Source organism: Notothenia rossii, assembly GCF_949606895.1.
Source record: "Notothenia rossii genome assembly, chromosome: 1".
Lineage (NCBI taxonomy): Eukaryota > Metazoa > Chordata > Actinopteri > Perciformes > Nototheniidae > Notothenia > Notothenia rossii.
This window is the reverse complement of record NC_136912.1, coordinates 7,904,905-7,932,850: the sequence shown is the minus strand read 5'-3', so window position 1 is coordinate 7,932,850 and position 27,946 is coordinate 7,904,905. Positions and strand designations below refer to the sequence as shown.

Genomic DNA, 27,946 nt, shown 5'->3' with positions numbered 1-27,946 from the left:
CTGCCGTGATGAAACGCCATATCATGGATCAGGGTTTTATTTTTTGACGCTGCGTGAGTTCCCCGACACGCATATTTATGTATAAAAGACATCAAAAAGTGCATTTTGCATGATAGGTCCCCTTTAACCAGAACAATTTAGTTTCTTGGAGACAGAGATTTTTTACCTTTTCCACCCAGGCAATATCAATCTAGTATTTTAATAATAGTAATATACAATGTAATGTCAAATAAGATCATTTTAGATATGTGACTACTTTTGACCTTTTCCTGTTATCTATCCTCATTGATGCCCATTATATTTATTGCAGGACTGGTGTATTATTTAGCATTAGTTTGATCTGGATGTACAAAATAAAACTGGGAACTGATTAGATTTCTCACAAGAGGACCTCATTGTGAGTTAACTCTACATTTAAAATGGCAGGGAACTTCATTTGAGTTGAGTTTTTTTAAGAAATAAACTCAAAGAAGGAAAATGGATGCCGTTTCAAGTTAAAATATTAAACTAATTTCATATGAATACAAAAGCTGATTTCATATATTTATGAAGGATCTTAATTTATTTTTCTAATCTTGACAAATATCATTGACTTGTTATCCTTATATTATCATACCTTGAGTTGTTGGTATTGTTAAACCCCTTATACTTATGGGGATGAAATGACCTATAATGGGTATAGTTGATTTGAGCCATCTCACCCATCCCTCGATAGAGCTGAGGTCAAATAATTATAAACAAGGAGATTTAAATTCAATGAAACTGCATTTTTCATACTATTTGTAGTTGTCAAAGATAGATAATTATTAATTAAATGCAGTTACTTCCTCTCTGTATATAGTAGTGTTCATAGGTAGTGGCAGAGTCCATCATTCCTGAGCTAGATTCATTAAAACTAAATTAATGTATCATGAAATACAACTTAACGTTTAAACCAGACTAATCTGTGTAGTGTTGGATGCTCAAGTCACTGCTCACTCAGGTCTGTCGTTCAACAAAAAGTTTATTTTACAGGTTTTTTTATTTCACAAACACATATTCACAGATGTCTTTGATTCAAGTTACCAGTAATTAACCAAACAACCTTTTACACAAAGTAGAAAATGTTGCTGGCATTTATTCTAGAAATGTAGTCCAACTTTTTATGCTGATACCAATTGAATACTCTATTCTGTAGACACTAAAAGCATGTAATATCCCTTACACCTAATAAAGGCCCCGTTACATTAGAAAAGTAAGCATTTTTTTGGCTGCACAACAAATAGAAAACAATTTTGTCACACTGAAGGGAACATGTTTCATGGTTTCAGAAACAGTGATTCCTTCTGGAAGTAAAACATAATGTTTGTTGCTTCATCAGATGTTTAAATAGATATTCTCCACAAAGATTAATGCAGCAATTTACAATGTTGACTTGTGTAAATCAATTTGCCAGAGTAAACAGATTCTCTAGAAAACAAGATGGAAGTTATATAGTTCAGATACTAAATATGTTTGTTTATTACCTTGAATGGAAATAAATCAATATAGGATAAGTGATTAGTTTACTCTGACAGGAGAGATGATCAGAGGTGCAGAGTTTTGACCACCATCATTAGGACCAGGACTGAAGAGTGAGTAGAGTTTCTCAGTGAAGGAGCAGCCAGTAAAGGAGTAGATCAGAGCTGCAGCATCTACGTCATAAAAGGAGACCAGACCCTTCTCATAATCCACAAACACCCCCACCTTCTGAGGCTGAGACTTCAGAGAGAGAAGGACTGGAGGATCATCAAGAGCTTTGTACTCATTTACATTTCTCAGCCATATAGTCCAGTTACCCCTCTGAGGGCTCAGTGTGATTCCTCCCTTCCTGTTGATCGACTCTCTGGCCACTCCTAGATCCCATCTGGTCTTTCCTTTAACTTGAACCTCAAAGTAAAATTTGCCTGAAGAGAAACTCTGCTTTCCTAAAACACAAAGTGGATAAGAAAATCTCTCTGGGTTGTTTTGGAGATTCTTCTTTACATCACCATGACTCACTTTTTTTCCACCACCAGACAGGATTAGTTGAGTATGTGCTGTATCAGGATCAAGAGTCACATCCACTGCGTACCTCTGGACCCTCTTCAGCTCAGCATCAAGCTGCTTCTTCATCTCTTTACTGAAAGTCTCCTCCAGCTGAACCACAGCTCTCACCACAGTTCCTTCATGTGATGAATGGATGCTGACCTCTGTCCAGTCCTTGGTGGGTGGAGCAACTTTAAGGGACATGAATCTTTGGAGAAGATGGAGGTGGTCTTCAGAGTGTGTGACCTGCTCCACCTCAGAGCTTCTCTTCTTCAGCTCAGAGATTTCCTGTTCCAGCTCTTTGATGAAATCTTCTGCCTGGTTTTCTGTAGTTTTCTGCTTCTCTTTGATCGTGTTGATGAGATTGGCCTGGCCTCTCTCAACAGACTCCTTCAGAGCAGTGAAGACCTGAACTCCTTCTGCTATCTCTCTGTCTGCTTCTTCCTTACTGAGGTCCACTGAGTGTTTGATCTCCTGAATCTTCAGTTGTCTCTTCTGGATCATCTGCTGAGTTTCTGTCTCAAGCTCTGCCTTCTCCCCTTCATATCCTTCTTTCAGAGGAACCACATCATGCATCTTGTGGTCTAAAACAGTGCAGAGCATACAGACACATGTCTGGTCGGTCTTACAGAACAGCTCCAGAGGTTTATCGTGCTTCAGACACATCCTGTCTTCCAGGTTCTCCACAGGGTCGATCAGCTGATGTCTTTTCAGACCTGACATTGTCAGATGAGGCTCCAGGTGAGTCTCACAGTAGGAGGTCAGACACACCAGGCAGGACTTCAGGGCCTTCAGTTTGGTTTCAGTGCAGACGTCACAGGGAACTTCTCCTGGTTTGAAGACTTGTTGCTCTGAGCTGCTGCTGCTGGCTTTCTGTTGAGCCGTCTGTCTGAACTGAGTGACCATCTCAGAGAACAAAGTGTTGACTTGCAGCTCAGGTCTTGTGTTGAACTCTTTTTTACACATGGGACACTGGCACCTGTCACTTTTATCCCAGTGTTCAGTGATGCAGTCTTTACAGAAGTTGTGTCCACATGATGTGCTGACTGGATCAGTGAACACATCCAGACAGATGGAGCAGAGGAACTGATCTTCAGATGTCAGATAGTTTGCAGCAGCCATATTAATACCTGTCGTATGGAAAAAGAACATATTTAAAACACTTCTTTTGTTGAAAAAGAAAGAAGTGGGATTAATACATGAAATGATAGTAGACAGAGTAACTTTAAATTGTATATGCTTTGTGCTGATCTTCAAGCTAACCATTCAAGTCAGGATAATAAGTTTAAGATGGCTATCATGGCAATACAGCAATACATACAGCATGTCCACATCCTGTTGTTTAGACTAGGGCTTTGCGATATGGAGAATATTGCCCATCACAACATTTTTGACTAAACGCATATTGTGGGCTTGACTATTGGGGCACAAAATATTTACACTGATATTTTTGATCAATGTTAATTCGCAATGAGGTTTTAATGATTAAGTGTAATTTAGCCTTAAAGCCAGGAAATTACCCTCATGCAGTTTTACTATATTTAGACTATATCTAGTCCAGTGGTTCTCAAACTTTTTCTGTCATGCCCCCCTTTGGAGAAAAGAAAAAGTCGGGCCTCCCCCAACACAAATAGTCACGTAATGGACCAAGTTAATATTTATTAAAATACATCAATATTAATGTGATCATTCCTTTGCTAGAACAATAAGTTATAATACTTTGCCAATTTGCAAAGAAAACGCTGATATTTGGCAGAAAGTGTGTCTGATCATTAGCGGCTGCAATGAGCCTGTTTTGCACATTTCTTCAAAACGGGGTTGCAGGATCAGTGGCGGCGCCAGAGATTTATTTTGGGGGTGCTGTGGGGTAGCTTGACGTTTCATAGAGGGTGCTCAAACATTTAGGGTTTCCCATTAAGGTACCGGGCGCTACAGTGGAATTTTCTACTGCAACAATCCCCACGCAAACACACAGTGTGACTGTTACAATGAAGGCTCGATAATCAGCTCACGGATTTTCTTTTAAATATTGTTAAAAGCATCAATCTGGTGCACTCTCAACACTTTTCAAACAGAACTGTAAACAGATTTACTTTTTGTTTATGGATATTTTACAAATCACAATTTCAAACTTTATTCTTGTTTTACTGTCATATAGTATTTCATACCTGTTTTTAATTTATTCTCTTATTTTTCTATAACTATAATGATCATATAAACGTGTGCCTCAGAAATAATTGTTTACATTAATCGTGACCAAAACGTTTGAGACCCACTGAGATAACTTCGACTAAAGTTAACTATTTCCCCTCCTCGACTCCTCGACTCCTCGGTCCTCCGGTAGTGACCCGGAAATGGATTTCAGCGCGCCATGTTGAAAGACATCTCATTTCTCTAAATGCACATCGAGGACCGAGCATCGAGCATCGAGGAGGCTCTCTGGAGGAGGTCTAACCGAGGAGACACTGATGGGTCCTCCACGGATGCATTTCCGGGAACGGTGGAAGCGTGACGCACGGCCGGACTTATCTCAGCCAATGACAGCTCTGCATGCATCCCCTGGATATTATTTTAGTAACCGCTTGAACGGCACGCGATGTTTACAGTGAGAACAGCTGTGAGGTCCGTGCAGAAAGCAGAGCAGTGTGTAAAATATATATCACTCAGTATAACAGGCCTACTCTCTTTATTTGCTTTAGTTTAGTAGATATCTACAAACAAAGAGTCGATATCTTTCTAAGACCATTTAGTGCTTCACATAATAAAATACACAACGGCTGTAGCCTGATTATGCTTTAGGAGCTGTAGGTGTGTGTGGTACAGTGAGTAGGTGTGTGTGTGTGGTACAGTGTGTAGGTGTGTGCGTGGTACAGTGTGTAGGTGTGTGTGTTTGGTACAGTGTGTAGGTGTGTGTGTGGTACAGTGTGTAGGTGTGTGTGTGTGTGGTACAGTGTGTAGGTGTGTGCGTGGTACAGTGTGTAGGTGTGTGTGTGTGTGTGGTACAGTGTGTAGGGTACAGTGTGTAGGTGTGTGTGTGGTACAGTGTTTAGGTGTGTGTGTGTGGTACAGTGTGTAGGTGTGTGTGTGGTACAGTGTTTAGGTGTGTGTGTGTGGTACAGTGTGTAGGTGTGTGTGTGGTACAGTGTGTAGGTGTGTGTGTGTGTGTGGTACAGTGTGTAGGTGTGTGTGTGTGGTACAGTGTGTAGGTGTGTGTGTGTGGTACAGTGTGTAGGTGTGTTACAGTGTGTAGGTGTGTGTGTGGTACAGTGTGTAGGTGTGTGTGTGGTACAGTGTGTAGGTGTGTGTGTGTGGTACAGTGTGTAGGTGTGTGTGTGTGGTACAGTGTGTAGGTGTGTGTGTGGTACAGTGTGTAGGTGTGTGTGTGTGTGTGTGTGGTACAGTGTGTAGGTGTGTGTGTGTGGTACAGTGTGTAGATGTGTGTGTGTGGTACAGTGTGTAGGTGTGTGTGTGGTACAGTGTGTAGGTGTGTGTGTGTGGTACAGTGTGTAGATGTGTGTGTGTGGTACAGTGTGTAGGTGTGTGTGTGGTACAGTGCGTAGATGCGGCGGACAGACGGGTCTCAGTTGGTTTGGTATCCTATGCTTACTTTAAATACTTGTAAATACAACTTTTGGCCCGTAATTTCAATTCCCCATTTCAGCAACCAGAGAGAGAGGGGGGGATATATCCAGTCTCTGATTGTGTTACGTTATTATGAGTGCTCTCATACTTGCTTGATTCTGAAATTGTATATATTTATATAAATATATGTGTGTATATGTCCGCATCTGTAGCCTGTTATTGTCTCATTATACCGCACTGTGAATGAATCAAAGTAAATAAATAAGTGGTCATGAACACATCTGTCCATCAGACAGAGGGCTGCTGTGCCTCCTGTCATCATTAATGGACGGCTCTTTAAAATGACCGCTCAGAGGAGAGGAGTTCTCATTTCTCTAACCGTCTGCTGCTTCCCCTCCTCTCTCCTCGGTTCCCCTCCTCAGTCCTCCGCTCGCATCTCATGTGGGCGGCACCAAGTCTCGAGGATAGGAGTCGAGGAAAGGAGTTGAGGAGGGGAAATTAGAGTATTGAGAAACCTCTAATGTCCTTTAGTTCACTGAGCCTCTCAGTCTGACCGGAGAGGACTCTCCTCCACCTTGTTGTTGAAAAAGCTCCTAATATCCGTTAGCGTAGCTCGCTAGCACCAGAAGCTAACAACAACGATCTCCGGTACCGGTGCGCTCTCTCTTGCTCACGCACGCACACACAATGGCTCGTTCCACACACACACAGAGCCGAGCTTGAATGAAACAGAGACCCAGACGTAATTGTACTGTATCATATTATTTTCGAATCAATCCCTTTTATGATTTTTTTAAATAACCATTTTTCCTCCTGGTCTCTCGCGCCCCCCCACTTTGAAAAACACTATATCTAGTCTCATATCCAGATGATGATATAATATTGATAAACATTAGCCTTAGTGTAGACCGACTTATATTAAAAAATAACACTGATAACAAAGCTCTCAGTACTTTGTGACACACCTAGCTGCCTCACATTTTAAACCTCAAACTGGTTCTTTGGTGGTGAGCTTTTGATACGACACACCTAACAAAAAAGAGTAAGCAGGATGTAGGAAGTAATCAGTAAACAGTAATAATGGCAGGAAACCAGGAATGAGGATAGACTCATAACCGCAGATAATCAGTAACAAGTTAGTTAAATCCAGAGGGCTGAACCGTAGGCCTGAGGACAAACAACACCATACTTATATCATATTTAGTTGACAGTGTAAATATGATCATCTGTACTCACCAGTGTTTGACAGAGACTCTTCTGTGTTGTTGAGAAAGATCTGATGAACTCAGTTTGTATTTTCTTTAGACAGAAACAGAGACTAGTCTCGACTGCAGTGTGGCTGCCTCTCTGACTAACTTAACTTTCGTTTCCTGAGTGTGACGTGTAAGCTCTCCTCTTTCCACTGTAGCTCCTCCTCTCACTGCAGCTGGTTGTGTTCCCTCCCTCTGATTCACACAGGTGTTGGGAAATACCAGCGACTCTTCAGGTTAAAATGGAGCAAAGTTGGTGCTAACAGTGGAGAGAGTGAGATATGTGAAAATGTTTTTCTTTATTATGTTGAAACTGTCTCAGCTATACTTTAACCAGAACAGTTTATTTCATTGGAACCTCTCCTCATTGATACCATATCTGTGGCAGGACTGGTGTATTATTTAGCATGAATTTGTATCTAGAGGTGTGTAATAAAACTGTGTTTATAAAAAGGGGATCACTTTGTGAGTTAATTCTACTTCTAAAAGTGCAGGGAACTTTATTTAAAGGATTTTATTAAAGAAATAAACTCTCAAACTTTGTTGATAAACTGGCAAAGATTAGCTGGGGTCTCTGTTGAGATTTCTCTTAGGTTGTTTATATTTCATGTCCTTGTATAAGTGATTATCCTCACTTGAAGGTTTGTTGACTCATGTAATTGTTTGCCTTTTGAGTAAGAAGTAACCTTTGTCTCATCATATCTCAGTCTTGTGATCCATCTAGTGGTCGTTCTGTGTGATGACATATAGAAGTGTAGAAGAGGAAGGCTGTCAGATCTCAAGAAACATTCAGAATTACAATTATTTATGTTTTACTGTACTTACAAACCAATCATTCTTTCTGTGCTGGACTATGGTGATTGGTTGTATATGAATGCACCTGCCTATTGCCTGATCAAGTTAGATGCCGCCTTTCACGGCACACTGAGATTTTTCTGATTGTAAAGCACTTACTCATCACTGTACACTGTATACCAAGGCAGGTTTGCCATCACTTACTGTAAAGAGGCTCAGTCATTGGTAAATGTTTATTTATAAAGCTTTGTTGGGTAAACTCCCGTATTATATCTGCTCTCTGATAACACAGAGAGTTGCAAGCAGCTATTGTCTGAGATCACATGATGTAGTATTGTTAGATGTGCCAAGAGCAAGGACTGTCTTACTGTAGGTAAGACAGCTTTTATGTGCGCAGCTCCACTTGCTTGGAACAATCTTCAGCAAGAATTGAAACTGAGCAATCTCCTTCCTCTGCATGTTTTTAAAGCTAGGCTAAATGAAATGCTCATTGATACTATGGGCACTTGTAAATGTCTATAACTATGTAAATGTATCCTGTAAATATAATGTATGATGTCCTTTATTGTTTTATGTTTCATGTGGAACCTATATGCTGCAGGTCTCCCTTGAAAAAGAGATCTATGATCTCAATGGGACCAATCTCGTTAAATAAAGGTTTGAAATGAAATGAAAAATGTAAGTTGAACATTGCTAAATCTTTCACTTTTTATGTGTTTTTTCAGACTCTCTAAATACGCACTTTTTTTCAGACTCTCTAAATACGCACTTTTTAGTTTTTATCAAAATACCAAACAGATCACCCATTCTAGCCATGCGTCATATCCCTCTATTTCACTTCCTGTTTCAAAAGTGCTGATTTTGGCTATAAAGCTTTAAGAAAAGCAACAGCAACAAAAAAAGGAGGGGGCTGAGCTCATGCGGGACCCGGCAGCTACTGTCTAAAATACTGCCGTGATGAAACGCCATATCATGGATCAGGGTTTTATTTTTTGACGCTGCGTGAGTTCCCCGACACGCATATTTATGTATAAAAGACATCAAAAAGTGCATTTTGCATGATAGGTCCCCTTTAACCAGAACAATTTAGTTTCTTGGAGACAGAGATTTTTTACCTTTTTCACCCAGGCAATATCAATCTAGTATTTTAATAATAGTAATATACAATGTAATGTCAAATAAGATCATTTTAGATATGTGACTACTTTTGACCTTTTCCTGTTATCTATCCTCATTGATGCCCATTATATTTATTGCAGGACTGGTGTATTATTTAGCATTAGTTTGATCTGGATGTACAAAATAAAACTGGGAACTGATTAGATTTCTCACAAGAGGACCTCATTGTGAGTTAATTCTACATTTAAAATGGCAGGGAACTTCATTTGAGTTTAGTTTTTTTAAGAAATAAACTCAAATAAGGAAAATGGATGCCGTTTCAAGTTAAAATATTAAACTAATTTCATATGAATACAAAAGCTGATTTCATATATTTATGAAGGATATTAATTTATTTTTCTATTCTTGACAAATATCATTGACTTGTTATCCTTATATTATCATACCTTGAGTTGTTGGTATTGTTAAACCCCTTATACTTATGGGGATGAAATGACCTATAATGGGTATAGTTGATTTTAGCCATCTCACCCATCCCTCGATAGAGCTGAGGTCAAATAATTATAAACAAGGAGATTTTAATTAAATGAAACTGCATTTTTCATACTATTTATAGTTGTCAAAGATAGATAATTATTAATTAAATGCAGTGACTTCCTCTCTGTATATAGTAGTGTTCATAGGTAGTGGCAGAGTCCATCATTCCTGAGCTGGATTCATTCAAACTAAATTAATGTATCATGAAATACAACTTAACGTTTAAACCAGACTAATCTGTTTAGTGTTGGATGCTGAAGTCACTGCTCACTCAGGTCTGTTGTTCAACAAAAAGTTTATTTTACAGGTTTTTTTATTTCACAAACATATTCACAAATGTCTTCAATTCAAGTTACCAGTAATTAACCAAACCACCTTTTACACAAAGTAGAACATGTTGCTGGCATTTATTCTAGAAATGTAGTCCAACCTTTTATGCTGATACCAATTGAATACTCTATTCTGTAGACACTAAAAGCATGTAATATCCCTTATACCTAGTAAAGGCCCCGTTACATTAGAAAAGTAAGCATTTTTTTGGCTGCACAACAAATAGAAAACAATTTTGTCACACTGAAGGGAATATATTTCATGGTTTCAGAAACAGTGATTCCTTCTGGAAGTAAAACATAATGTTTGTTGCTTCATCAGATGTTTGAATAGATATTCTCCAAAAAGATTAATGCAGCAATTTACAATGTTGACTTGTGTAAATCAATTTGCCAGAGTAAACAGATTCTGTAGAAAATAAGATGGAAGCTATACAGTTTTGATACTAAATATATTTGTTTATTACCTTGAATGGAAATAAATCAATATAGGATAAGTGATTAGTTTACTCTGACAGGGGAGATGATCAGAGGTGCAGAGTTTTTACCACCATCCTTATCACAGGGATGTAAGAATGGGTAGAGTTTCTCAGTGAAGGAGCAGCCAGTGAAGGAGTAGATAAGAGCTGCAGCATCTACGTCATAAAAGGAGACCAGACCCTCCTCATAATCCACAAACACCCCCACCTTCTGAGGCTGAGACTTCAGAGAGAGAAGGACTAGAGGATCATCTAGAGCTTTGTACTCATTTCCATTTCTCAGCCATATCATCCAGTAACCATCTTTAGGGGTCGGTATGATATCTCCCTTCCTGTTGATCGACTCTCTGACCACTCCTAAAGTCCACCCAGTCTTTTCTTTAACTTGAACCTCAAAGTAAAATCTGCCTGAAGAGAAACTCTGCTTTCCTAAAACACAAGGACGATCAGAAAATCTCTCTGGGTTATCTGGGAGATTCTTCTTTACATCACCAAACCTCATTTGTTTTCCATCATCAGACAGGATTAGTTGAGTATGTGCTGTATTAGGATCAAGAGTCACATCCACTGCGTACCTCTGGACCCTCTTCAGCTCAGCTTCAAGCAGCTTCTTCATCTCTTTACTGAAAGTCTCCTCCAGCTGAACCACAGCTCTCACCACAGTTCCCTCATGTGATGAATGGATGCTGACCTCGGTCCAGTCCTTGGTGGGTGGAGCAACTTTAAGGGACATGAATCTTTGGAGAAGATGGAGGTGGTCTTCAGAGTGTGTGACCTGCTCCACCTCAGAGCTTCTCTTCTGCAACTCAGAGATTTCCTGTTCCAGCTCTTTGACGAAATCTTCCGCCTGGTTTTCAGTAGTTTTCTGCTTCTCTTTGATCGTGTTGATGAGATTGGCCTGGCCTCTCTCAACAGACTCCTTCAGAGCAGTGAAGACCTGAACTCCTTCTGCTATCTCTCTGTCTGCTTCTTCCTTGCTGAGGTCCACTGAGTGTTTGATCTCCTCAATCTTCAGTTGTCTCTTCTGGATCATCTGCTGGATTTCTGTCTCAAGCTCTGCCTTCTCCCCTTCATATCCTTCTTTCAGAGGAACCACATCATGCATCTTGTGGTCTGAAACATGGCAGAGCATACAGACACATGTCTGGTCGGTCTTACAGAACAGCTCCAGAGGTTTATCGTGCTTCGGACACATCCTGTCTTCCAGGTTCTCCACAGGGTCGATCAGCTGATGTCTTTTCAGGCCTGACTTTGTCAGATGAGGCTCCAGGTGAGTCTCACAGTAGGAGGTCAGACACACCAGGCAGGACTTCAGGGCCTTCAGTTTGGTTTCAGTGCAGACGTCACAGGGAACTTCTCCTGGTTTGAAGACTTGTTGCTCTGAGCTGCTGCTGCTGCTGGCTTTCTGTTGAGCCGACTGTCTGAACTGAGCGACCATCTCAGAGAACAAAGTGTTGACTCTCAAATCTGGTCTTGTGTTAAAAGCCTCTTTACACATGGGACACTGGTACTGGTGACTTTTATCCCAGTGTTCAGTGATGCAGTTCTTGCAGAAGTTGTGTCCACATGATGTTGTGACTGGATCAGTGAACACATCCAGACAGATGGAGCAGAGAAACCGATCTTCAGCTTGCAGATAGTTTGCTGCAGCCATATCTACACCTGTAGTGTGGAAGGAGGTACATTTAATTTATAATACAATAACAGAAAAAGATAGACGTGGGATTGATAATGGCCAGAGTCATTACAGTTTAATATATGCTGTTTTGACTTGCACTAAGCCAAGCTTGAGCAACCGTTAACATTCAAGACAAAATAAGTTTAAGATAGCCAACATGGCAAAACAGTAATGAATGTTTCCTTTTACTGTTGTTTAGACTACGGCTGGGCGATATGGAGAATATAAAACATCACAAAAATGTTTCACCCAACATCTCTAAAGATATTGTAGATTGACTATTTGGGCACAAAATAGTAACATTTTTGATGGATAATCAGAAAAAGCAAAGGGTTTGAACAGTTTGGTAGTTTAAGAAAGTTCCATCACTTTACTGTAATGCAGCCTTTAAAACCAGGAAATTACAGTTATTAGGGGTGTAACGGTATACGTACCAAAATTATTCTATATGGGCCCTTCGGTTCGGTACACGTGTGTACCGAAGTGTACCGAACGAATATAACGTTAAACGTAAAAAACTGAGAACGTGAACAACATTTTGGAAGTAATCTCAGGTGCTGCGTCGCAGAATTCAGTGTAATTTGCTCACATTGGGTTCAACGCGTCATAGAGCGACCAAGTCATTTCATTGGACGAGAGGCATACTATGAGAGCTGGGGCCTCATTTATAAAGGGATATACGCAAAAAAAAAATGGCTTACGCCAGTTTCTACGCAATGTTTGCGATTTATAAAATACTAACTTGACGGGAAAATGTGCGGTCCTCCACGCAAACTCTAACCAATGCGTACGCAGTAGGGCTGCACGATTTTGGGAAAAAATCTAATTGCGAGTTCTCTGACAAATATTGCGATTGCGATTCGATTTGCGATATTTGTTTTTAAGCGACCCAACGGAAGTTTATTGTAAAATGCGGCCATAACTCCGGCTAGGAAGGTCGCATCAACGTGCTCCCGTCTCTAGCACCCCCGCAGCCCGAGCTACCAGTGAAATAACTAAACTTACATTAAACTTCCGTTGGGTTGCTTTAAAGTCAAGCTTCAGTTTCAGATACACCCTGTAATAGATGTAAAACATGTGATGGAGCATTACTGACCTGACTCGGATGCTTTGTTTCACCAAACCATCTAGGAAAGCTCCATTGGAAGCCATTTGGAAAAGTATTTCAAAAATACTTGGCAGGTGATTGGATCAATCTGTCATATTTGTATTTATTTATTTATAGAAGGACCATGCATACAAAAACATTAATCTCAGCAAAGAGAAGAGATGTAATATGCCAGTTTATAGCTAATGGCTAATTTCCATATGTGGTCCTCAGGCAGGTTCATGACAATCAATAAACAAATAATAACATTGCATGATCTCTATCAGTCATACAATTTTAAAACCTGATTTAAGTACAGCTCAATAAATTAATACATAGTACACTGGAAATACACTTACATGATCTCGGTCACTCAAATAATTATAAAGCCTGATTTAAATACAGGTTACGAACATAATACTTAGTACACTCAAATACACTTAAAGGTGGGGTAGGTAAGTTTGAGAAACCGGCTCGAGATACACTTTTTGTTATATTCCATGGAATGCTCTTAACATCCCGATAGCAATGAATATCTGAAGTGCTTTGACAAAAAATCCATAAACAAATGTCATCTGTGGAAGCCATAGTACTGTAAAAAGCACGACCAATCATCTGAGCTGGCCCGGCTAAAATAACTGGATGGCCTACCTGCCTGTCAGCCTTCCATCTGTGCACAAACTTATCTCGTGCCCTCATTGGTCATGTCGTGTGTGTTGGAGGAGGGGCTCTGTGAGGAAGTGGCAGATTTTTTCCGGTTGTGTATTTTCCAATTCTAGCCCACTCGAGCCGGATTCTCAAACTTACCTACCCCACCTTTAAATAAAATATCTAAGATATAGTATGACAATACAGTTCAAATAAAAAAAAAAATCAGATTACAGCGTAATTAATGTTGGCATGACTGGTTGCTTAATATCATTTTTTTTGCACCATAAGAAAACAAGTTAATATCAGTACAGGTTTTAAGTTCAACTGGAAGAGTATTCCAGTGCTTGATGGCCGTAAACGGAAATGCTGATCTGTCTATCACCTTCTATAATGGGCCACTTCTGATTGGTTAACAATGGCTGGTACATGTGGAGCACAGCACTTCTGATTGGTGTGGATGACTGACACACAAGAAAAAAAGAAAAAAAATGTTAAAAAAAAAAAATGTTATAAAAAATCGCAGGCTTTGCAATTTGATAATCGCATCATTTAAAATCACGATTTCGATTTAAAATCGATTAATCATTCAGCCCTAGTACGCACTAAGCACAAAAACGGGAGAGACGAGAATCTGCGACACCGTTGGCAGAAGGAAGATTGGAGAGAAATATGTGGGAATAATACCATAAATAAAATGTTACCTCTAGTTTATTTATTTTTTTCGAGCGTGTAAAACCAAAGAAAATACAAATGAAACAAAAGATGATACAGACATGATACAGTACTATACAAATGAATGCAATAACAAAACGAAATATTTAATTAATAATTGAATAATCTGTAGTATCATTGTCTGATATCAATAAACAACAAAGCTTTAGCTAATTACACGTCCGAAAAGCCCGCAAAAGCTGCACCTCATTTTGAGTCGATTGTGATTTATAAAGGGAAACCGGCGTAGGAAGTGCCATACGCACTTTCCTCGCCGGTACGAAATGTTTGGTGAATCGGAAAATGTCTAAAAAAAAATTGAAATGCGTTGCAGCTTTTGCAGGCTTCACGTAACGCCCATATTTGCCTATAAATAGTCAAAGAAACGCCCTTTCATTCATTCATTTTGACTGACTGCATGGAGAAGATCGCAAGAAATGACGACAGAACAGCTAAAAAAAAGCATCTCACATCGTGTCAGATTTAGGTTATTTTGGGGAGGTCGAGATAAATCATATTGTTTGTTGGATGCAGTTTGAACCAGAGTAGCAGCATGGAGGTCGGATCGTCACCAAAATAAATAAATAAGTGGTCCGAAAAAGGTTAATGACGAAAAAAATACACATAGACTTCCTCAGGCAGTGTGTTTGTACCGGGGACAGGAGACCCCCCCCCTTGATGAGAAACTGTAAGAAATGATCGGGGAATCCCTCCGGAGTGGAGTCATGACGACTGCATCCAAATTATGTTTTTGTATTTGGTGGTTTGTGGCCCAGCTGTCGATCAGCTGTGCGTAGCGTCTCCACTGCAGCCTGTGCATCTCAACCCCCCCCCCCCCCCCCCCCCTCCGCAGCAACTCTATATCCAACAGTTAAAGGAAATACAACTAATGTGTTGTGTTATATTAGCTGTACAATTTACCACATATGGTGCTCTTAGTTTCCATACCTCCTGTGTTTTACGAGCGACTTGGCAAACGGCATAAAACACGATTAAACATGATATAAAACCATGCTCGTATCTACAACCTATAGAAATGCAAAACGGCTTCAGTTTAGATGTAATTCTGTCCTCCTGCTTACCGCATCATTTATGAGAAAACATTTCATAACATTAACACAACATATTCGAGGTGGTTTTAAATAACATATCCGTATTTATTTATTTCTCCAAGTTATGTTTTTGTGTGCACTGAGGAGTCTCAAACAGGCATTTGTTAACTCATTTTAAGATTGGCTTTGATCAATGTTTGAAAATGAATTCTTTATATAAATGAGAGGTAACATTTTATTTATGGTATTATTTCCACATATTTCTCTCCATTATTCCTTCTGCCAACAGTGTCGCAGTTTCTCGTCTCTCCCGTTTTTGTGCTTAGTGCGTACGCATGGGTTAGAGTTTGCGTGGAGGACCGCACGTTTTCCCGTCAAGTTAGTATTTTATAAATCACAAACATTGCGTAGAAACTGGCGTATGCCATTTTTTGAGCGTATATCCCTTTATAAATGAGGCCCCTGGTCACAGGGATGCGTTCAAATTTAGTCAGTAATTTGAGGAATTGTCGAAATGGCGAACGCAGATAAAGTTGAGCTCGAAAATCCTCCAGCATCATTGAAGTCTCCGGTTTGGGAACATTTTGGTTTCGCAGTTACGTACAAGGATAACGGACAAAGACAGGTGGACCGAACCAAAGCTGTTTGTCGGCATTGTTCAACTAAAATTGGTTACGCGGCTGGCAATACATCAAACTTGCACACTCATTTGAAAAGGCATCACCCGAACGTGAATATCAACGGTGGCGGCGGTACCAAAAGAAAAAAGACAGAAGTGCAAACCCAACTCCCACTAACATTTAAGCCTCCACCACTCGCAAAAAGTTCAGACCGAGCCAAAGCTATTACAAACGCCAAATATCCTTATGTTGCCATGTTAGCAAAGCGCTACCTGGCTGTATCTGCTACCTCTGTCCCTAGAGAGGGTGTTCTCCACAGCAGGAGACATTGTTAGTGCCAGCAGATCTGCCCTTTCGGCAAATTTGACAAGTACATTTGAACATGAAAATACAATGACAAGCAAGTCATAATGTCAAACTGGCTGCTTAGGTACTAGTACAGTACAGTTCAAATACAGATTATTTCAGTTCATCGAAATGCTGCACCTTAATGTTTATTTTATTATATTTTGTATTTATTTGAGTGAATACATTAGTATCAGTTTAATAATAATTCAAAAAAATATATATATATTTTATGTTTTGTGATCATTTTTTCTGCTGTACCGAAAACGTACCGAACCGTGACCTAAAAACCGAGGTACGTACCGAACCGAAATGTTTGTGAACCGTTACACCCCTAACAGTTATGCAATTGTACTACTTCAGAATGATCTGATACTATATCTAGTCTCATATCCAGATGATGATATAATATTGATATCAACCTTAGCCCTAGTGTAGACCAACTTATAGTAAAGAACAACACTGATAACAAAGCTCTCAGTACTTTGTGACACACCTTGCTTCACATTTAAAACCTCAAACTGGTTCTTTGGTGGTGAGCTTTTAATATGACACACCTAACAAAAAAGAGTAAGCAGTATGTAGGAAGTAATCAGTAAACATTAATAATGTCAGGAAACCAGGAATGAGGATAAACTCCAAACCGCAGATAATCAGTTACAGGTTAGTTAAATCCAGAGGGCTGAACCGTAGGCCTGAGGACAAACAACAACATGCTTATATCATATTTAGTTGGAAGTGTAAATATAATCAGCTGTACTCACCAGTGTTTGACAGAGACTCTGCTGTGTTGTTGAGAAAGATCTGATGAACTCAGTTTGTATTTTCTTTAGACAGAAACAGAGACTAGTCTCGACCGCAGTGTGGCTGCCTCTCTGACTAACTTAACTTTCGTTTCCTGAGTGTGACGTGTAAGCTCTCCTCTTTCCACTGTAGCTCCTCCTCTCACTGTAGCTGGTTGTGTTCCCTCTCTCTGATTCACACAGGTGTTGGGAAATACCAGCGACTCTTCAGGTTAAAATGGAGCAAAGTTGGTGCTAACAGTGGAGAGAGTGAGATATGTGAAAAGGTTTTTCTTTATTATGTTGAAACTGTCTCAGCTATACTTTAACCAGAACAGTTTATTTCATTGGAACCTCTCCTCATTGATACCATATCTGTGGCAGGACTGGTGTATTATTTAGCATGAATTTGTATCTAGATGTATGTAATAAAACTGTGTTTATAAAAAGGGGATCACTTTGTGAGTTAATTCTACTTCTAAAAGTGCAGGGAACTTTATTTAAAGGATTTTATTAAAGAAATAAACTCTCAAACTTTGTTGATAAACTGGCAAAGATTAGCTGGGGTCTCTTTCTTGAGATTTCTCTTAGGTTGTTTATATTTCATGTCCTTGTATAAGTGATTATCCTCACTTGAAGGTTTGTTGACTCATGTAATTGTTTGCCTTTTGAGTAAGAAGTAACCTTTGTCTCATCATATCTCAGTCTTGTGATCCATCTAGTGGTCGTTCTGTGTGATGACATATAGAAGTGTAGAAGAGGAAGGCTGTCAGATCTCAAGAAACATTCAGAATTACAATTATTTATGTTTTACTGTACTTACAAACCAATCATTCTTTCTGTGCTGGACTATGGTGATTGGTTGTATATGAATGCACCTGCCTATTGCCTGATCAAGTTAGATGCCGCCTATCACAGCACACTGAGATTTGTCTGATTGTAAAGCACTTACTCATCACTGTACACTGTATACCAAGGCAGGTTTGCCATCACTTACTGTAAAGAGGCTCAGTCATTGGTACATGTTTATTTATAAAGCTTTGTTGGGTAAACTCCCGTATTATATCTGCTCTCTGATAACACAGAGAGATGCAAGCAGCTATTGTCTGAGATCACATGATGTAGTATTGTTAGATGTGCCAAGAGCAAGGACTGTCTTACTGTAGGTAAGACAGCTTTTATGTGCGCAGCTCCACTTGCTTGGAACAATCTTCAGCAAGAATTGAAACTGAGCAATCTCCTTCCTCTGCATGTTTTTAAAGCTAGGCTAAATGAAATGCTCATTGATACTATGGGCACTTGTAAATGTCTATAACTATGTAAATGTATCCTGTAAATATAATGTATGATGTCCTTTATTGTTTTATGTTTCATGTGGAACCTATATGCTGCAGGTCTCCCTTGAAAAAGAGATCTATGATCTCAATGGGACCAATCTCGTTAAATAAAGGTTTGAAATGAAATGAAAAATGTAAGTTGAACATTGCTAAATCTTTCACTTTTTATGTGTTTTTTAAGACTCTCTAAATATGCACTTTTTTTCAGACTCTCTAAATACGCACTTTTTAGTTTTTATCTAAATACCAAACAGATCACCCATTCTAGCCATGCCTCATATCCCTCTATTTCACTTCCTGTTTCAAAAGTGCTGATTTTGGCTATAAAGCTTTAAGAAAAGCAACAGCAACAAAAAAAGGAGGGGGCTGAGCTCATGCGGGACCCGGCAGCTACTGTCTAAAATACTGCCGTGATGAAACGCCATATCATGGATCAGGGTTTTATTTTTTGACGCTGCGTGAGTTCCCCGACACGCATATTTATGTATAAAAGACATCAAAAAGTGCATTTTGCATGATAGGTCCCCTTTAACCAGAACAATTTAGTTTCTTGGAGACAGAGATTTTTTACCTTTTTCACCCAGGCAATATCAATCTAGTATTTTAATAATAGTAATATACAATGTAATGTCAAATAAGATCATTTTAGATATGTGACTACTTTTGACCTTTTCCTGTTATCTATCCTCATCGATGCCCATTATATTTATTGCAGGACTGGTGTATTATTTAGCATTAGTTTGATCTGGATGTACAAAATAAAACTGGGAACTGATTAGATTTCTCACAAGAGGACCTCATTGTGAGTTAACTCTACATTTAAAATGGCAGGGAACTTCATTTGAGTTTAGTTTTTTTAAGAAATAAACTCAAATAAGGGAAATGGACGCCTTTCAAGTTAACTATTAAACTAATTTCATACGAATACAAAAGCTGATGCATCAGATTCATACATTTATGAAGGATCTTAATCTATTTTTCTAATCTTGACAAATATCATTGACTTGTTATCCTTATATTATCATACCTTGAGTTGTTGGTATCGTTAAACCCCTTATACTTATGGGGATGAAATGACCTATAATGGCTATAGTTGATTTTAGCCATTTCACCCATCCCTCGATAGAGTCGAGGTCAAATAATTATAAACAAGGAGATTTAAATTCAATGAAACTGCATTTTTCATACTATTTGTAGTTGTCAAAGATAGATAATTATTAATTAAATGCAGTGACTTCCTCTCTGTATATAGTAGTGTTCATAGGTAGTGGCAGAGTCCATCATTCCTGAGCTGGATTCATTAAAACTAAATTAATGTATCATGAAATACAACTTAACGTTTAAACCAGACTAATCTGTTTAGTGTTGGATGCTCAAGTCACTGCTCACTCAGGTCTGTTGTTCAACAAAAAGTTTATTTTACAGGTTTTTTTATTTTACAAACACATATTCACAGATGTCTTTGATTCAAGTTACCAGTAATTAACCAAACCACCTTTTACACAAAGTAGAAAATGTTGCTGGCATTTATTCTACAAATGTAGTCCAACCTTTTATGCTGATACCAATTGAATACTCTATTCTGTAGACACTAAAAGCATGTAATATCCCTTATACCTAATAAAGGCCCCGTTACATTAGAAAAGTAAGCATTTTTTTGGCTGCACAACAAATAGAAAACAATTTTGTCACACTGAAGGGAATATATTTCATGGTTTCAGGAACAGTGATTCCTTCTGGAAGTAAAACATAATGTTTGTTGCTTCATCAGATGTTTAAATAGATATTCTCCACAAAGATTAATGCAGCAATTTACAATGTTGACTTGTGTAAATCGATTTGCCAGAATAAACAGATTCTGTAGAAAATAAGATGGAAGTTATATAGTTTTGACTCTAAATATGTTTGTTTATTACCTTGAATGGAAAAAAAATCAATATAGGAGAAGTGATTAGTTTACTCTGACGGGAGAGATGATCAGAGGTGAAGAGTTTTCACCATCATCATTATTAAAGGGACTGAAGTATGGGTAGAGTTTCTCAGTGAAGGAGCAGCCAGTAAAGGAGTAGATAAGAGCTGCAGCATCTACGTCATAAAAGGAGACCAGACCCTCCTCATAATCCACAAACACCCCCACCTTCTGAGGCTGAGACTTCAGAGAGAGAAGGACTGAAGGGCCAGCAAGAGCTTTGTACTCATTTCCATTTCTCAGCCATATAGTCCAGTTACCCCAATGAGGGCCCAGTGAGATATCTCCCTTCCTGTTGATCGACTCTCTGGCCACTCCTAAAGTCCACCCAGTCTTTTCTTTAACTTGAACCTCAAAGTAAAATCTGCCTGAAGAGAAACTCTGCTTTCCTAAAACACAAATACAATCGGAAAATCTCTCTGGGTTGTCTGGGAGATTCTTCTTTAAATCACCATGACTCACTTGTTTTCCATCATCAGACAGAATGAGATATGGATTTGCTGTATCAGGATCAAGAGTCACATCCACTGCGTACCTCTGGATCCTCTTCAGCTCAGCTTCAATCAGCTTCTTCATCTCTTTACTGAAAGTCTCCTCCAGCTGAACCACAGCTCTCACCACAGTTCCCTCATGTGATGAATGGATGCTGACCTCGGTCCAGTCCTTGGTGGGTGGAGCAACTTTAAGGGACATGAATCTTTGGAGAAGATGGAGGTGGTCTTCAGAGTGTGTGACCTGCTCCACCTCAGATCTTCTCTTCTGCAGCTCAGAGATTTCCTGTTCCAGCTCTTTGATGAAATCTTCTGCCTGGTTTTCTGTAGTTTTCTGCTTCTCTTTGATCGTGTTGATGAGATTGGCCTGGCCTCTCTCAACAGACTCCTTCAGAGCAGTGAAGACCTGAACACCTTCTGCTATCTCTCTGTCTGCTTCTTCCTTACTGAGGTCCACTGAGTGTTTGATCTCCTCAATCTTCAGTTGTCTCTTCTGGATCATCTGATGAATTTCTGTCTCAAGTTCAGCCTTCTCCCCTACATATCCTTCTTTCAGAGGAACCACATCATGCATCTTGTGGTCTGAAAAATGGCAGAGCATGCAGACACATGTCTGGTCGGTCTTACAGAACAGCTCCAGAGGTTTATCGTGCTTCAGACACATCCTGTCTTCCAGGTTCTCCACAGGGTCGATCAGCTGATGTCTTTTCAGACTTGAAGCTGTCAGATGAGGCTCCAGGTGAGTCTCACAGTAGGAGGTCAGACACACCAGGCAGGACTTCAGGGCCTTCAGTTTGGTTTCAGTGCAGACGTCACAGGGAACTTCTCCTGGTTTGAAGACTTGTTGCTCTGAGCTGCTGCTGCTGCTGCTGGCTTTCTGTTGAGCCGACTGTCTGAAGTGTGCAGCCATCTCAGAGAACAAAGTGTTAACGTGCAGCTCAGGTCTTGTGTTGAACTCTTTTTTACACATGGGACACTGGTACCTGTCACTCCTATCCCAGTGTTCAGTGATGCAGGTTTTGCAGAAGTTGTGTCCACATGGTATAGTGACTGGATCAGTGAACACATCCAGACAGATTGAGCAGAGAAACTGATCTTCAGATGGTACATAGTTTGCAGCAGCCATATCTATACCTGTAGTGTGGAAGGAAGAACAATGTCTTTATAATACAGTTACAGAAAAAGAGAGAATTGGGATTGATTTTGGCCAGAGTCATTTACAATTTAATATATGTTGAACTTGTTTCTACTTTCACTAAGCCAAGCTTGAGCAACCGTTACGGCAGGGGTGCCCAACCGGTCGATCGCGGGGAGATTTCCAGTCGATCGCGAGATGTGTCTAAAAATAGAACAACAATATTCTGTTTTATCGTTAATGTCCTATAACATAATTTTCGACCCGATGTGTCGGGGCGTAGCTGGTGGGCAGTGGGCACTATTTTGCTGACGTTGTCCGTGGCAAAAGGAGTGACAGCCCGCACACACACACAAGACCGCAATTTTGGCTGAAGCAAAAAAGCCCAAAATATATAATTTTCACTCCGAGTGGGAGGATGATTATTTTGGTATCAATTCCAATTCAAAGTCCATCTGTCTCATCTGCAATGCGAGCATGGCTTTATCGAAGAAGGGCCATTTAGGAGCGGCATTTCAAAACAGTGCACACAAGCTACGAGACGGAATTCCCTCCTAATTCTGCCCTACGCTCCGAAAAGGGGAGGGGCCTGAAAAGACAGCTAAATGCACAGCAGTCCATTTCCACCAGGCCCAACAACAAGAGCAAGGCTGCTACCAGAGGACCTTATCGTGTTAGTCACGTTTTTCCGAAACACATGAAGTCTTTCAAAGACGGCGAAGTTGTGAAAGAAGCATTCCTGGAGGCTGCCGACGCGCTTTTGGGGGACAGTAAAAATAACATTAGCATTTCAACAGGTTTTTGATATAATAAAAACTCAAGTTAGGTACCGTTATTAATCAGCTGTAAGTTTTACTTTGTTTGAACTTATTCATTATAATTATTATACAAAATGGTATAAGAATGCAAACATTAAGATCTGTTCTGTTTAAATTGATTATAGTCTATTATCAATTCAGGTTAAGAAACTAGTGTTGCTTGCATCCTATTTTAAAGGCATTTATTTTTATACTCTAATAAAATGCAACAAAAAATGGGTTTGATTCTATTAATTTTGTCTTTTTTATTGCACTTTGGCAGCAGATTCCTGTGTAGCTTCAGATCTGAGTTGTCTTATTAGGAAGCCTAATTTATACTTTTGTAGCAACACTAGTTTGCAGCAGCCATATTAATACCTGTCGTGTGGAAGAAGAACATATTTAAAATACACTTCTACACTTCACTTCGGCAAAGCGTGACGTCACCCCATTGAAAGTGAATGGGTAGCATCTCCGTTGAAGCATGCGACGCTGCCGTGTGTACGGGCCGTCAACATTCAAGACATAATAGGTTCAAGATGGATACCATGGCAAAGCAGCAATGAGTACATCCTAATGTTGTAGCCTTTATTTAACCATGTCAAATCCCATTGAGATCAACGATCTCTTTTTCAAGGGAGACCTGCAGAAATCCTGTTGTTTAGACTACGGCTGGGTGATATGGAGAATATAAAACATCACAACACATTTCCCCCAACACCTCTAACAATATTGTAGATTGGCTATTTGTGCAAAACATTTTTACACAATAACATTTTTGATGGATAATCAGGAAAAAAAGCAAATATGGAAATGTCTGGAAGTTTAAGAACGTTACATCACTTTGCTGTAATGCAGCCTTTTAAACCAGGAAATGACTCATTCCGTTTGACTACTTCAGAAAGATCTGACAATCTAGTCTCATATCCAGATGATGATATAATATTGATAACAACCTTAGCCCTAGTGTAGACCAATTTATGTTCAAGAATAACACTGATAACAAAGCTCTCATTACTTTGTGACACACCTAGTTGCCTCACATTTTAAACCTCCAACTAGTTCTTTGGTGGTGAGCTTTTAATATGACACAGCTATACAAAAAAGAGTAAGTGTAATAGATATAAGTCATGGTTGATGACCTTCCGGGTCTGTCCAGCAGAGGGCGCGTGTTGCTTGCCGCGGGTGCATAATACATAAGACTTGAAGCAAGCTAACATCGTCTTTGTTTCCTTTGTCTTATATTTTCCCCATATTAGGTGAGTTCATCCTTGAGAAACGTTATATATGTAGACTGACTGTGTATAATATTAATGTGAATAGTGATAGTTGTTAGAGGTATTTTTGGAGTGTTTCTCTAGGTTCTGTAATTGTTGTAGCTGTGTATGCTAGCTTTGCGAGCGCCGTTAGCTATGCTAGCGCAGCTAGCTATGATATACTGTTTAGCTCCAAGAAGGGGAGTTTGGGTGTTAATTTGGATATGTATGTTTGTACTGTGCATTTAAAAAGTGACATCTTGTGTGTTAAATTGGATGTATGTTTGCAGTACGCGCATTGTTAGTGGTTGTTTTATATCAAGAATCCATGTTCTGTATTATACAGCGTGCTATGTGTACCATGTTGTTGGCGGGCATAATACATAAGACTTGAAGCAAGCTAACATCGTCTGTTTCCTTTGTCTTATATTTTACCCATATTAGGGGCATAAAATAAGCAGTATGTAGGAAGTAATCAATAAACATTAATAATGTCAGGAAACCAGGAATGAGGATAAACTCCTAACCGCAGATAATCAGTAACAAGTTAGTTAAATCCAGAGGGCTGAACCGTAGGCATGAAGACAAACAACACCATACTTATATCATATTTAGTTGACAGTGTAAATATAATCAGATGTACTCACCAGTGTTTGACAGAGACTCTGCTGTGTTGTTGAGAAAGACCTGATGAACTCAGTTTGTATTTTCTTTAGACAGAAACAGAGACTAGTCTCGACCGCAGTGTGGCTGCCTCTCTGACTAACTTAACTTTCGTTTCCTGAGTGTGACGTGTAAGCTCTCCTCTTTCCTCTGTAGCTCCTCCTCTCACTGTAGCTGGTTGTGTTCCCTCCCTCTGATTCACACAGGTGTTGGGAAATACCAGCGACTCTTCAGGTTAAAATGGAGCAAAGTTGGTGCTAACAGTGGAGAGAGTGAGATATGTGAAAAGGTTTTTCTTTATTATGTTGAAACTGTCTCAGCTATACTTTAACCAGAACAGTTTATTTAATTGGAACCTCTCCTCATTGATACCATATCTATGGCAGGACCAGGGGCGGATCTAGACAAATATTCATGGGGTGGCAAGAGGGTGGCAGGAGAATTTGAGGGGTGGCATCCCCTGGCAGAAGTATATTCTGATTTAATCGCAGTCATATCAATCAATGTTAACTTGGAAATCCACAATATTGATATTTTAACAAAATAACATTAGGTGAGATTATTGTAGCACATCAGTAAAGCCTTAAATATAAATATATAAGGTGGCACACGTAATTTAATGAATTTTAACTGAATGAGTTGGTTTAAATCTTAGACCAGCAGGGGTACCAAATATGCAGACTGCTCCAATAAGTACATTAATTAACCGTCTCATCGATGTGTGTCTGTATGAATATGATAATATTAACAATCATATTATTCCTATCAGCTGTCAATCACTGTTATGATTCACATATTCAGTGTTATTATTAAATAAACTATATTTTTTTGGAGGAATTAATGATGAACGTTCCTCAAGATGCTTGCTCACCCTCCTTCAAATTTGAAAGACCAGTAATTACTATCATAATTCAAAAGAATCAAAGGAACAGTTCAGCGCCCCACGACTTCATTGCAAACAGTTACAACCTTGACTTTACATAAGAAAGAACAAACATTAAAGAAATGACTAACTGCATCAATTAGGGTTAAAAAAAACTGTATTCAGCTAAAACATACATCGCTGCAGTTATTATCCAGTGGAAAGTCCTTACCTACTCGCCTAGTTAAATCAAAGTGGTTACTTTTTTTGGGCTGGGCAGTGTAGTTTTACACACCATCTTAATTGACTTTCTCAGGACTTGAAACTGTTTTTTGGGGGCAGACCCCCACAAAGAAGAAACATATATTTACACATGTAAGGTCATCATTTTACATAGTTTATTATTCTCATCCGTGAGCAGAGCATCAAGTTGGCATGCCTATAACAGCTGAATGTGGCGATTACCATCTTGATCAGCAAAAACTTATTAAGATTTAAAGCTATGGTGCGTTTTGATTCAATGCTGAGTACAGCCAAACTTGATAGGCTCTTCTTTGTCATAGTAGACCGCAAACAGTTGCGGCGCCAGAGTATTTGTGTTGGGTAATCTATGGTAGGGCTAACCCATACAGTGGTGGGGCTCAAGTCAGTATTTGCAATGTAATTACATACACGCTCCCCTTGACAGTGAAATGCCACACGTGAGGTTTAGATTATTTTCCTGTCTCAATCCAAATTGAACTGTATGAAATAAAAAGGCACATTTGTCTTGTAGTAAATAAAAAGGGTGACCTGGAGCCAATCCTGCAATTTCCCGACACGTGAAAGAGTTGAAAACCCAACCCCTGCAGGGGGGTCCGGGGGGATTGTCCCCCAGGAGATTTTTTGAAATACTAACATCAAATACACATTCTGGTGCTCTCGTAAGAAGAAAAATAAATAAATATATATTACTACACAACGTATTTTAAAAAATGAATGTCATTTTAGTTTTTTGTTACTTTGTTCTGAAAGCTGAACCTGCTGCTCCTCACAGAGAGAAGAGGGAAGAGGCTGTGTGAATTACTTTACATTGTGGATATGGGTGGATAGCCCCCATTGTTCTGTGTGTCAAAATGAAAGACAGCCCACACACCTATCAATCATCAAACTGTGGGGTCTTATAGTTGTACCGATGTATATCGAGATGTACTACAGCAAAAGAATTCTCCGTCGGGACTTCCTGCAACAACACCACGCTGTTATCTTGATTCTGATTGGCCAGAAGACATTATCAAAGATGTTCTATTGAGAAGACGATCACTACTTGACAAAAGTTTTCAAAACCGTTTCTAGTCTTCGGTATTTCCAGACAAGTGGCTACTGAAATCAATCTTACTAACTGCTGTCTCTGCAATTTACTCCGCGCGAGTTGGCAGACTTTATTTTGCTTACTTTAACATCATTTTTCATGGTGGGGCTAAGCCATTTATTGGTATGGCTGTGGCCTACCCCAGCCATACCCTGACCACAAATACCTCATTCCTTCTGTCTACTTGTATCCGAAATGCTTCTCGTTTTGCGCTGTCCTCCCGTTCAAATGAAATCGCCGCCAATCATATTTCCAAGCTCGCGCCAGGGGGGGGGGGGGGGGGGGGTTACAAGGCTCGCGTCTTGTGCTGCATTCACTTGTACTCGGACATTAGAGATTTTCTCTCATAAATGTCCGATGAGCCACAACTTGTCTTTCAAAACAAAGCTGCCAAATGGGGTGGCAGCTGGGGTGGCAAGGCATTTTTCTGAGGTGGCAGCTGCCACCCCGTGCCACCCCGTAGAACCGCCACTGGGCAGGACTGGTGTATTATTTAGCATGAATTTGTATCTAGAGGTATGTAATAAAACTGTGTTTATAAAAAGGGGATCACTTTGTGAGTTAATTCTACTTCTAAAAGTGCAGGGAACTTTATTTAAAGGATTTTATTAAAGAAATAATCTCTCAAACTTTGTTGATAAACTGGCAAAGATTAGCTGGGGTCTCTTTCTTGAGATTTCTCTTAGGTTGTTTATATTTCATGTCCTTGTATAAGTGATTATCCTCACATGAAGGTGTGTTGACTCATGTAATTGTTTGCCTTTTGAGTAAGAAGTAACCTTTGTCTCATCATGTCTGAGTCTTGTGATCCATCTAGTGGTCGTTCTGTGTGATAACATATAGAAGTGTAGAAGAGGAAGGCTGTCAGATCTCAAGAAACATTCAGAATTACAATTATTTATGTTTTACTGTACTTACAAACCAATCATTCTTTCTGTGCTGGACTATGGTGATTGGTTGTATATGAATGCACCTGCCTATTGCCTGATCAAGTTAGATGCCGCCTATCAGAGCACACTGAG

At 39.5% G+C, this 27,946-nt stretch overlaps 2 protein-coding genes across 3 annotated transcripts; both read right to left on the bottom strand.

Moving 5' to 3' along the window:
- Window positions 1-1,020: 1,020 nt before the first annotated feature.
- On the bottom strand, window positions 1,021-17,441 carry LOC307043131 (E3 ubiquitin-protein ligase TRIM21-like). Of its 2 annotated transcripts, none has more exons than XM_079687386.1 (2): window positions 17,046-17,441; window positions 1,021-3,176 (listed from the first exon to the last, which is right to left on the bottom strand). In XM_079687386.1, the coding sequence occupies exon 2, from the start codon at window positions 3,166-3,168 to the stop codon at window positions 1,540-1,542; it is 1,629 nt and encodes a 542-aa protein (XP_079543512.1). In that variant the 5' UTR covers window positions 3,169-3,176; window positions 17,046-17,441; the 3' UTR covers window positions 1,021-1,539. The 2 variants fall into 2 exon arrangements, with proteins under 2 accessions (XP_079543512.1, XP_079543511.1); XM_079687385.1 differs by lacking the exon at window positions 17,046-17,441 and adding an exon at window positions 6,865-7,010 and having other exon boundaries at window positions 1,022-3,176.
- On the bottom strand, window positions 9,608-24,895 carry LOC307045437 (uncharacterized protein). Its single transcript, XM_079691121.1, has 4 exons — window positions 24,696-24,895; window positions 20,361-21,994; window positions 16,778-16,838; window positions 9,608-11,799 (listed from the first exon to the last, which is right to left on the bottom strand). The coding sequence occupies exons 2-4, from the start codon at window positions 21,984-21,986 to the stop codon at window positions 10,160-10,162; spliced, it is 3,327 nt and encodes a 1,108-aa protein (XP_079547247.1). The 5' UTR covers window positions 21,987-21,994; window positions 24,696-24,895; the 3' UTR covers window positions 9,608-10,159.
- Between the last annotated feature and the right edge of the window lie 3,051 nt (window positions 24,896-27,946).